General features: G+C 36.3%; 1 protein-coding gene across 2 annotated transcripts in view; it reads right to left on the reverse strand.

Annotated features, from left to right (window-relative positions):
* Positions 1 to 12,562, reverse strand: part of TOX (thymocyte selection associated high mobility group box) — a 322,056-nt gene that overhangs the window by 136,432 nt on the left and 173,062 nt on the right. For both annotated transcript variants that reach the window (XM_066266180.1, XM_066266181.1), the window contains exon 3: positions 8,656 to 8,898. In XM_066266180.1, the coding sequence (XP_066122277.1) occupies positions 8,656 to 8,898 (243 nt within the window). The remainder of the gene's footprint in view (positions 1 to 8,655; positions 8,899 to 12,562) is intronic.

Here is a 12,562-nt window from a genome sequence, read left to right on the forward strand (position 1 = left end):
CAAAGTAGACTGAAATTGCAGTAAGAGATTTTAGTTTAACTTTAATAAGGAACTTCCTGGAAGAAATCTAAATCTCTTAGTGCAATTTTACTTAATGTTACAAGGTTAATTAAACACAAACAGGCTACCAAGGAAAGTTGTGGAATCTTGGCTCTTAGATAGAAAACCACATATCTTAAATGGTTTAAGTTTACTCCTGCCTAGAATTAAGAGACTGGATTGAATAACTCCCAGAGTTTGCTTACAGTGTATTATATAACTAGTTTTATAGGTTTTTAACTTCTCCGTGCATGGGCGAGGCACAATCCATATGAACTCCAGGATTGAAGAAAAAATACAAGCCCCATATACAAAGTGAATCTTGAATTTTCTTACTTGGCATAAGAAAGAAAAAGTGTTATTTTTAAATTGGCTCCTTTCCTGAATACTATTAAGGAGAGCTGTGGTTTGGAAACATATTTTATTACAGCACTATAAGATAGTCTCAAATCATTAACATACTGAGTCCATTGAACTGCTTATCAATACTACATTCAAAGTAGTCTGTTTTGAGCAAAGAAAGGGCTTAAGTGGAACTTAACAACTAACCACAAACAACACTTATTTTTGGCCTTATTAGGAATTTGACATTAAAAAAAACCCAACCCAAACCAAACACTTTTATTATATACGGTCAAAAATAAAAACAAAAAACTAGCCCATTTATTTACAGCACTAAAGTGGTTTAATACATTGCTGTCATGTGCTGCAATGTTCAGAAGAAAAAAAGATAATTTGTGAAAAAGGCTGTAATTGCTAAACATTTGATGAATTGTGGCATAATGCTAAATAATTATTCTTCATTTATTTTTTTATGTCAGAGTGGGAAAAATCATTTCTTTTTATTGCTTTCCCCCCTATTTTTTGAAGAAAGAAACACACACACAACTGTGACATCCATTCCATTTTAAACTAATGCCTCTATTATTTCATAGCTAAATGGGGCTGACATCATCAGCTCTTTCGTGTCCTGAAAGATATTTAGGTCTAGTCCACTGTTACATACTTTATGCATTACATGAAATAAAGCATCTCAAGATTTTGAAAATATTTATTTTAAAAATAGCAATCAAATTGTCTGTAATCACATTTTCTGCTTAGCTTTGAAAGCTACATTATTCAATATGCCAGTGGTCCTTTCCATAATGGCAACAGATTAGAAATTCATGCTGCTCTAATACATCTGACTTCCTCGATGTAACAGCACTCCCTATAGACCTGGAGAAACACTCCTGCTTCAGTGTTTTTCGTCCTGCAGAGTGTTACTGCATCACTGAAGTGATGGTTGTCAAAACAGGTGTACAGTGGCCTTTGAATGCAAAGTGTGCCATAACTGAATGCTAAAACTGACAATAAATCTGAGTACATATATTATGCTTGCTTTTGTTGCCTGGAAAAATAAGGCATTTGGGAAATAAACCCCCCAATTTTATTGCTTTTAACATCTTTTTTTCCATTTTAAACCTCAGAACCGAAAATTTGAAGCATTCAAAGAAATTGAAATCTCCTTTGTTGCTTTTTTTCACTGTAAATTTTCTATAATGTGTCATTAGGAACCACACTCTACAAAAAGCTCAGGTTCTAAATGAATCTTTTCTGTGAGGCCATTCTAAAACTTTGCATGGTTTTTCTTTGTATGAAAGAGCTTCTGTTGACTGCACAAAGAACAGGCAATCGCCACATATGCGCCAGGCAGCGAGGCTTGGATGACTTTATACAAGGTTGTATTTTGCCTTCCACCAATCCATGATTAACCCAGCAGTGAATGTACCAGAGTGAAGAGAAAAAGGAGAGGCTCTTGATTTCGGTTTGTCGGAATCAAAGGATTTTTCTGAAACCATGAATACTTACTTCAAACATTTTCTTGTTCCACCTTTAGCCCAAAATAGTTCTGTAGTTTCTATCAACGTGAAAACGCCTGTTCGTTCTCACAAAGCAAGGTCACTTTCTTCCTAATGGTAGCATCACATTTTCTATCCGAAAGAAATTTCCTGTTCAATAAATCCAAATATCTTAATAACTAACCAGGCTTTGGGAGAAAGGTAAAACACTGAGAAGCTGAAGTGATGGTAGGAAAAATTACTAAGTAACTAAAGTGACAAGTTGAGTGAGTCATGGCTCTGGATCACAGTTGTGCGGTCGACAGAGAATGAATCAAGGAAGATGCAAGCCCTGGGAATGATCTGAGTGATCAGCCACTCTTGTGGTTTCCATCATCTTGGGGGGAGGGGGGACACAATCTATTGTTCAAGGGAATTTTGACAAGAATATGAAAAGTGAGATGAATAAGAGCAACACCCCTCCAGCTGATTCCTGGCTTCTTCTGGCTCCAGTGAGCTCAGGCTGGAGACCCTCATCCAGCCCAACCCTACTGCTGATAGGATGCAGTGAATTGCCCATGGCTAACAAGCTTATCCAAGGCAGGGCCTGGTTTCCTAGACTCTCATTCCAGTGCTCTTCCCACCATCCTCTACTCCAGGGGGCCAGTTCACTGTCCCTCAGACTGTTGGAGGGCCGGACTATAAAAAAAAACTATGAACAAATCCCTATGCACACTGCACATATCTTATTTTAAAGTAAAAAAACAAAACAGGAACAAATACAATATTTAAAATAAAGAACAAGTAAATTTAAATCAACAAACTGACCAGTATTTCAATGGGAACTATGCTCCTCTCACTGACCATCAATGAAAGAAGTGCTCCTTCTGGAAGTGCGGCGGGGGCTGGATAAATGGCCTCAGGGAGCCGCATGTGGCCCGCGGGCCGTAGTTTGGGGACCCCTGCTCTACTCTCTGATCCATTACCCATTATCAAAATAACTCAGGGGAGTTTTGAGAAAATGGAACTTTTACATAGTAGATCATGAATGGCTGTTTAACTTGGACCTAGAGAATCAGAACTACTAATAGGCAACAGTATATACTAATAGAAATTCAACCCTGTTTTATAGCCTGGCCTTGGAAAATAGAGGTTTTAAGAAAATGGAATCTTTCTAAAGTGCCAGAAATCTAACTTCTTGCAGAGTCTTGACTGACTACTAACACATAAAATGACACAGGCAGGAATATACAAAAAGGAAGTGTCAGGAAATTTTGGAAGGAAGAAATTTCACCCTATGTACATTTCACCCTTCTATGTTTTTATGGTAAGTTTTAGAAGGCAATCTCGGTGTTCTACCCTGGGGACCTCTTTATCAGAAAGAAATGCTTACTGACTATACCTAGCACCAACTGCATAGCAGGAACTATTTTACAGATATAAACTAACTTAATCCTGATAATTTATAGGATTAAATGTCTTCTTAACAATTTTATCTGAAGCACAGGAAGGCTATGTAAGTTGCTAAATGTCACACAGCTGGCAAGTGGCAGTGCCAGCATTTGAACTGAGGCAGTCCAGCCCAATGATGTCGGTTTTAGTTACAACGGTATGTATGGACACTCAGTAAAAGGTAGAGAAACTTCTTTGGTTAATAGCAGGCTCACTGCTGTCTTTTTTTTTTTTTGACAGGTCTGAAGATGATTGAGGATTAAAGTATAAATAACCCCTTTGGAAAGTCTCTCTCATGTATATTAACTTCTCTAAAAGAGTCATACAAGCTTGCTTTTCATATTTTATTTAACAAACTTATATAATACTTTCTATGTGCCAACCACTAGTCTGAGCAAGTTTTACTTATTTAACCCCATGAGGTAGGGATTATTATCATCCTTGCTTTTCAGGCAAGGAAGTGGGGGTATTTACTGGCTGAGCCACTGGTCGAGGCACTTAACCACTCTGATCCTGCAGTTTCCATTTCTGAGACTGGGGTAATTATACTCATTCAGATATTTGTTTCTCATATGAAATAGATGTTTATGTCTAATATATTAGACATTTATAGAAAATGCTTAAAATAAGTGACATTGTATCACTTATTGCCACTGCGGACAGGAGACAAAAAAAATTATTTTTAAAATAAAAGCTCAGAAATGATTATATGATATATAATTTATATTATAAAAAATACATACAAGGGACAAAGGGTCAGTTTACAGTTGTTCATACAAAAAAATACAGTAATTACTAAATAATAATATGAGAATAAACTGTGTTTTGCATACTCACAACTATAAATCTACTTTTGTTGTACTCTACATATAACATATAATTACACATATATATTCAACATGACAATAACCTCTAAAATATATATATATATACTATCTAAATGAGAACTAAAATATTTTCACCTTTTTGATCCATTTAAATTTTAAATTTCCAACATGTAAAAATGCTCAAAGAAACATGTAAACACCATACTAACAGCAAAACTTCAGCTTTAATATTATTAAAAAGCTTTGAAAAATAACTTTGGAAAGAGTTGATTTTATATAGAAAGCTGCCTAGGATGGCTTATGCTCATAGGATTTTAAAACTTACAGCCAGTTTACTACATAGTATCTACAAGTGTTAGCTTTTCTTGGTTGCCCCATGCTGTAGGTAACCTTGAAAGGGGAACTCTAAAAGAGCCCTCCGATTTCAAGCGGGGCAGCATTTACCTCCTGATTTCTGTATCCATTATTTCCTTGTCTAGATGAGCCTTGGTGACCTAAACTGTGCACTATTACATATACTGCTCACAAAAATTAGAGGATATTTTATCGCTTCCTATTTATCTTGAAATATCCCCTAATTTTTGTGAGCAGTATGTATTTCAACAACTGATCAACTGATCAACAGGGTTGTGAAATTTTGTGATCACATTAGGAAGGAGCAAGTTGCTAAGGAAAGAGTTTTAGTTTTTACAAAGAGGTGTGAAGAGAATATTTTATAGTCCTAAACTTCTTTTCAAAGAAAGTAATCCCTTAGTGCTTTTTAAATGTGAAGTGTGACGATATGAAGGGTTGTTCATCTTTCGATCCATATATAGCTGGGAATGATGTGAAAACAGCTTCACAGCCCATCTTTCTGTTCTCACTGTCACCACTCTGCGTACCTCCTCATCACCCTCTGCCTGCTTATGACAGCGGGCTCCTCAGACTTTCCACACCCGCAGTTTCTTACCACTGCTATCCATCCAGGGAGGTGCCAAAACTATTTTCCTATACTACTGCTTTACTAATGCTTTTGCCTTGAGTGAAAGTAGCCAATGACTTTTTTAATCCACCATATCAAACCCACAAACCTTTGGTTTTTGAAGTCTTTGGTCAAATCTCCCAACTTAAAATATCTAACCTGCTTTTCAAATGCTTTCTAATATACATTTTCTTTTCTCTCTATTTGTCCAAATTAAAACCTAACAGTCAAACCCTGACTACTGTTCTACCTTTTCCACTAACTTTTACAAACTACCCAAAGCAGATTACTGTAATCTCTTCCAAAAAGAAAGTCTTATTGGGTTCACAGCCAATAAAAGTGAATTGAGCATATTGCTTGGTCTCTCTCTAATTGCTTCATGTCTCACTCTAACTCTTTCCTACCTATTTATGTTTTTCTTTCAGTGTAGTTTATAAACTCCTAAGGAGAGTGACTATGTTTTATCAATCATTTGAGCCCTTTCAAACATTTAGACCATGGTAAGTGTTTAAATTATACATACTGATGAATGGCATTCTAGACATATGACAGCTGCTCATAATAAGAATTGAAGAGGCTCCTTGTTTCTCAAAAGAATTAGTAGATGTCAATAAAGTTGACCCTTTCAACTTTATTAGATTTCGACTACAACTTTATTGTGTATCAAACTCTGGCTCTTGGACTCCAGCCAGAGATCAAAGCCTTGAAACAGGATTCTTACAATAAATTTAATCTCCAAATCTTTCTCCAGGACCACTCTGGCTTAAAAAATGGGTTTAATAAAAGTTTAATGTTAGAACCAACATTATTAGCTAGACATATGCTGCTCAATATAGTAGCGACTGGGTACATGTGGCTACTTTAAATAGAATTAAAATATAACAAAATAAAAATTTAGCCATTCATACTAGCCACAGTTAAATTTTATTTATTGATTGATATTGAGGGAGAGAGAAGAAGAAAGGAGAGAGAGAGAGAGAGAGAGAGAGAGAAACTGAACTTGTTTCATTTATTTATGCATTCATTGGTTAATTCTTATATGAGCCTTGACTGGGATTGAACCTACAACCTTGGCCTATTAGGAGGATGCTTTAATCTACTGAGCTACCTGGCCAGGGGAACAGTAACCACATTTAAAACACTAGGTATCCCATAACTACTGTTATTGGACAGTATAGATAATAGAAAAGTCATTACCACAGAAAGTCTATTGGGACAGTGCTGAAACCTATCCAAAGTCTCACTAAGACTTGTATTATTGGTTGGAGTAGCTTTTTCTTACAGCGTAAAGTGCTAGGATCAGTACTGTGAGTAGATAAAGCAGGTGCCCATGTCTGAATGTGGTTTTAAAGGTACTGTGAAGGCTCATTATCTTATGAAAACAACCTGCTAGATCTTTCTTGCCTTGTAAATTGTTAAAGTTTCAAGGGAAATAACCATGCTAAAAGGAAAGTAGCTAAGTTCAGTTTTGGACATTTGGTTGGGTGGAGACACCCTAAAATTTTTTTGATGTGCTGAAGCTCTTGAGAGGTTGATAGAAAAGCACAGTGGAAAACGGGTCTGGAAAATAGTGTCTCACAGGTGTGACTAGGTCCAGCCTTGAGCTCCATTTGAGAATGGAGTGATTGTCATATATGGCAAATCTGAGAAAATCTCAGATGCATATCTATTAAAGTTGCACAAGCATATCTTAAAGAGTAAATGGTATACTGAAAGGCTCTTAGAAAGCTAAGAAGGCAAATTAAATAAAGAAAAGGTTTGGGGACCTAAACTATATAGTTGAATATCTCATTATTCCGCCTCCAGACTAACTCCATTCACACTCTGAGGAAGGAGCATAGTGGACAATAGTGGTACTTTGTACACTGCATATGATCTTCCTCATCTTAGTCGATGGGGGTGCCTACAGAGGCATGACCTGCATGCCCACTGGCACTACGGACTGAGTCTGAAGGCTTAGCCCCAAAGAGTAGCCTCTCATTTTTCAAGGGGGACTGCTTTGAAGAGCAGAATATTTGTTAAAAATCTATTTTCTACTTTATAAAGTTATAGGTATAGTCTTAAAATAACTCTAGACAATAAAAATAATATAAAATAGTGGGACAATAATGGTGACTTTCCCACCACTGCTAGCACTGCAAACGGGTTCTGCCCTCTTGGCCGACCAGCTAGCTGCCAGTTCTTGGGAGAATCTTTCACTATTATGCTATTAAACTTTGGGCTTCAGCATAGGCAGATTAAGGTCAGTTGAGGCCCTGGGCATAGAAGAAAATATTGGGCCCCTTACATTAGGAAAAATAGTAGAGTTGGAGTTTTGCAGGACCCTTCAGAAGTCGGGGCCCAGGGCACACGCCCAGTGCTCCCTCTGTTAAATCCGCCTCTGGGCTTCAGTTTCTGAAAATACTACTGTTGGGTTTCTTTCAATTCTCCTTACCACACCCCTTTTATGTTAGGGATTAAGAGAAAAACCTTCCTGTGAAGTCATTCAAGTTAGAGACATTCAAGTTAAATGACTTAGATAAGTGATACTATGAAATACTTTCTTATCAGAAACAACATAAGATGAATAAGTTAATAAATTTGCCCATTGTGTATATGACAGCACTGTTTATGAAAATGACAGCGATTTATGAAAATGACAATAGGGTTAGTTAGCCTGTGAAGTGATTGAAAAACTGAAACCAAAGAGTACTAATTGAAGATCATTGTTAATCCTGGAGCAAGTTTCATGACGTGGCAGAAAGCTTTACCCTTAGCCATATCCTACTGAAAATACTTTTTACTATCTGTGATACAAGCAAAGAAATTGAGTTTTTAGATGGCATAAAAATCAGAAGGAATGATTTTATGATAAGTCAGGGATGCTTACCAAAAACACAGACCCCCTGGTCTCTCTGGGTAGGGGCTGGAAATGTAATTTTTACTAGTTTTCTGGATGATACCCATTCCCACTAAATTTGAGAAGTGTAGAACATTAGAAGATTCTGAGTCCAAGACGTCCAATACATTGAAACATGTTAATGGGAATAAATTTTGATCATAAAAATTATACCAAAAAAAACCCCTAAACAATCAAACAAGAAATTATATCTCTAAAATAAAAAATAAAAATTGTTTGCTATTTCCTCGTATGTAAATTTGTGGAATTTGAGAGTGGAAATAGGGTAGAAACCAAGTTGAATAGCAGTTTCTGTTCAGAAGATGTGACCATCTTCCTTGTGGTAAGGAATCCTACACTAGGTAAGAATGCAGGATTTAAGATAACTATCTGAAAGCTAGTAAGACAGATTCTATAAGAGAATGGTCAGTATCAAACATATTTAGTACTTTGTATAATGCATGCAATCAAACATGTCACTAATTGATTTTGCCTAGACTTAAATACAAAATGGAAAAGTGCTTCAGGATTTTACAGGACTTAACGGAGAACATTTTCTATAGCTAAAACTTATTTCTAGTTTCAGAATGCCACACTGTTAAAATTTAAAGCTTCTCGCTTGACCTCACCCCCACTATATCCCTGTTACCCACCATGAATTGGTAAACAGATTCTTACCACAGAAATGGAGTTGGTAAGCAGAGCTCCGTCTTGTCCCAGCATGTTGGACACGGTGATTTCAGGTAGGTCCATGTTTTGAGGATGAAATGGTAGCAGGCCATTATGGTTCATTGGGTGACACAGAGAGTGGTAACCAGTTTCGACTTCATTCAGGTGCACCAGCGAGTGGTCAGGGAGGGAAGGAGGAGTGATTGGTGGGATGTTAAAGTCTTCACTTTCCAGGCTTGGACCAGGATAGGACTGTAAAGACACAAAGAAATATTATTACAAATTATCATCTCTTTCTTCCTCATTGTGAACACACACACGTGCCCCTTTCAGATACTATTACCAGCAGCATTATGAATTTGGCAAAGACATTTCAAACACTCAGATGATCCTGCCGCAATTTCACTATTATGCACAGAAGAAAATTACCTCAAAGGCACATCCACTTCTCATACAAAGGGTGCTTCCATTAGGCAGTTTTATTTTCCAAGAAGCTGAACTCAAACAGATTTCAAAAGTCCCATTAAAATTTTCCAGAGTTTTAATCTAGTTGAATACCTTTTTTTCATAAGAATTGTTGGGAAGGAGGGCAATTTCTAAGTTAATGTTTGATCAAACATGTTTCATAAGACTCCCTACTGCTCAGATCATAAGATGTAATCAAATGAATTCCAGAAGTTCTGGGGCAGTTTGCTTTTGGGTTTTGAAAAGCTACCTGCTCACAACTGACGAAAGGAAAGTAATTAGTAAAAAAATAACTTAAGCATGTTGCATAAGTATGGTTGCCCAGAAAATTTGTATATGAAAAAATGCCACTAAAAGCTATTTTTATCACAAACGTTATATCAAAATAAAAATGAAGATTGCTTTCTTGCTCTCTATTACATTTAATTTAAAAATATGTCCAGTTTTAATAAATAATATTGCAGTCTTCCAATTCAGTTAAGCCACTTTTGAGAGTCAAAATTAATAATAATTATAATAATATTAATTTAGAAATAAAAGCCATGCAGTAAAATAAATAATGTACAGGGGACTTTTTCTCTTAGAAAGTAGCATTCGAGAAAAGAGGAAAGCAGGGAGCAAAGAAGGAAGGAAAGATTACATGAGGAAACTCTTGTTTAAAAATGGAACATGGCAAACACTGAAAATATGAGAAACTGAATAATAAAATATTGCTATCAATTAACGTCAAGACCCAGTCATATTTAGCAGTCCTTTATAGAACAGGTATCCTAGTATGAAAGGAAGCAATTTTGGTCCAGATAATTTTTGCAAAGCCTGTCTTTCAAATTAAGCGAGTCTTCATAGTGTTTGAGTGCGCGGGTAACAAGGACTCGTTTGTCTCACAGCACAGCGCCTGCTGAAGTGTGCAAGATTTGAAATGAGCAGGCAGAGGTAGGAGCCAAAGAAAGTAGTATAAGGTATTCATTGGGTGTTCAGCCAATAAGCTTCATGCTCCTGTGTCCAAGTGCCTGGGGTTATTTTTTCCAGATGGCGTCTATTTGTCTAACAGAAAGAAAATCTTCAAGTTGCACTTGCTAAATATTGTACAACTTTTGATATATTTGTTTAGGTGCTGTCAGAAGACATGATGAAATGAGGAGCTACTTGGAACATCTGGGATTGATACCTGGTCACATACAGGCGGGGAAGGTTAGAGACGGGGGTAGGGGGGGAGTGGTACATGACAGAAAGATTTGATTCATTTGCAGGTTGTTCCTTTTAAATATCTAAAGTTCTGCTAAAAAAAAAAATCACCAGCTCGAAAAGTTCAATCATCACTTACCAGATTTTCCTGTTTACAATATCTATCTCTTATCTGAAAAACATACTTGTGCTCTGTATCAAAATTATAAGTTGGATTAAACCCTCACTTGTGTCATACATTTGAGACCTTGTGTCTTATAGATCTAACTAATCCATCAGTTCTGGTACAGTATTCATATAGGGAGAAAAGCACAAAAGATGTGAAATGGGGAGGTGGAAGAGAGAGGAAGCATGTTTATTAATGTTGATTTCATACAAAGCACCGCATTGAATCCTTGACGATGTCTTCATTTAATACTTACAATAATCCTTTGTGTAGCTACTATTAGCCTAATTTCCTGAAGAGAAAATTGCAACTCAGAAGTTAAATAACTTGCACTTGGCTGGTAAATAATCAGTTCGGTTCATATGAAGGATGACTATAGGAAGGCATTTTCATTGCTGTGACATTTACATAAGTATTTTAATTGCTATTATTCTATTAGGTAGAATGATACAAATTGCCAATACTCAACTGTTTCTGATAAACAAAATTTGTAATTTAAGGATAGGTATTAACATTAATATCAGCCCTTTCCTTGTCCTTGTCCCAAATCCCACCCCAATGTCCACCCCACTAAAATAAAATACTTACCTATATGAGCACAAGAAATTATAATTTGTCTTTTAGTTAACATTCAAAGGCTGAACTCATTGATACATATATTTTAAGAAGTTACTTAGTGTCTATTTGAAACTTTCCTGGATAAGGCAACAATTAATGGCAGCAATAAAGGAGAAAGATGTTTTTAATTTTATAAATGTCATTAAAGCTCTGAAAATACCCAGCGATATTCTACCTATGGTATACCATAACTTTACATTCTAGAATTTCTCCAGTAGTTAAATCTTAATTTGTGGTGTTCTAAAGGAAGGTTTAATTGGTATCACTTTACATTCAATGATAACAATTATACTGCAATTTAACTAAGCTATATGGTTTATTTTCATGTAATTACACATTAATGTTATTTAATTTAATCCATGCACTTATACACCAAAGCCACAGATTCCACAACTTAACTGGTAATGGGTAGTTATTTGGATCAAGAATTTTAACAACATAAGGTTACTTAGTAGTTTTTGTTCTTTACATGAGAAGTCATGAAATGGTTGTTTGCCATGAGCTCATTACAGTGTAACTGATGCCATATTAAAGTATAATGGCAATTGTATAAATGTCAAAATATCACAGAATTTACAAAAACTTAAATGCCAGACTAATTGCTAATTCCTAAACATTTATTTCTATGGCATGACATCTTTATTTTGATTTTTTTTAAACTTGACCCTGGACAGTTGGCTCAGTGGTAGGGTGGGTTCGGTTCCTGGTCAGGGCACACAGGAGAAGTGACCATCTGCTTCTCCACCCCTTTGCCTCCCCCATTTCTCTCTCTATTTTCTCCTTCACAACCATGGCTTGATTGGTTTAAGTGCATTGGCCCTGGATGCTGAGGATGGCTCTGTAGAGCCCCTATCTCAGGTGCTAAAAGTAGTTTGGTTATGAGCATGGCCCCAGATGGGCAGAGTATAGGTCTCAGATGGGTGTTGCCAGGTGGATCCTGGCTGGGGTGCATGCAAGAGTTTGTCTCCCTATCTCCCCTCCTCTCACTTGGAAAAGAAGGGGAAAAAAAACTTAATAGAAATAAGTTTGAATTAACAATAGTAAGTTATATATTAGAAACAATTTGCAATTTTGGGAGGATATATTAAGATATGATTCGATATTTTCTCTTATTCCCTATGAAGCTGCCTGGTTAGAATCAGTGTTCAATATTTGTTGAATGGATTAACAAATGAATCACTGAATGAATACATACATGAATGAATGAATGTTAAAATGACTCTTATAAGGCATGAAGTTTATGAATATACCAGTGTTATTCATGGGCTTGAACAAATATCCTATATTCTCAAGACTTTGCACTACCTAGTTGGCAACTTGATATGTAACATTAATTTCTCAGCATGTCACAAAGCAAAAAATTATCCTGTTAGAGATGGAAAGGCTTTAGAAGGCTGGGGCAGGGTCATTTGGTGTCCCCCTCTGGCTACTGATCTGTCTCCCTAAAATGGCTTACACCAACTATGTTGTAGTGATACGGAG

This window comes from Saccopteryx bilineata, chromosome 3, assembly GCF_036850765.1.
Source record: "Saccopteryx bilineata isolate mSacBil1 chromosome 3, mSacBil1_pri_phased_curated, whole genome shotgun sequence".
Taxonomy (NCBI): Eukaryota; Metazoa; Chordata; class Mammalia; order Chiroptera; family Emballonuridae; genus Saccopteryx; species Saccopteryx bilineata.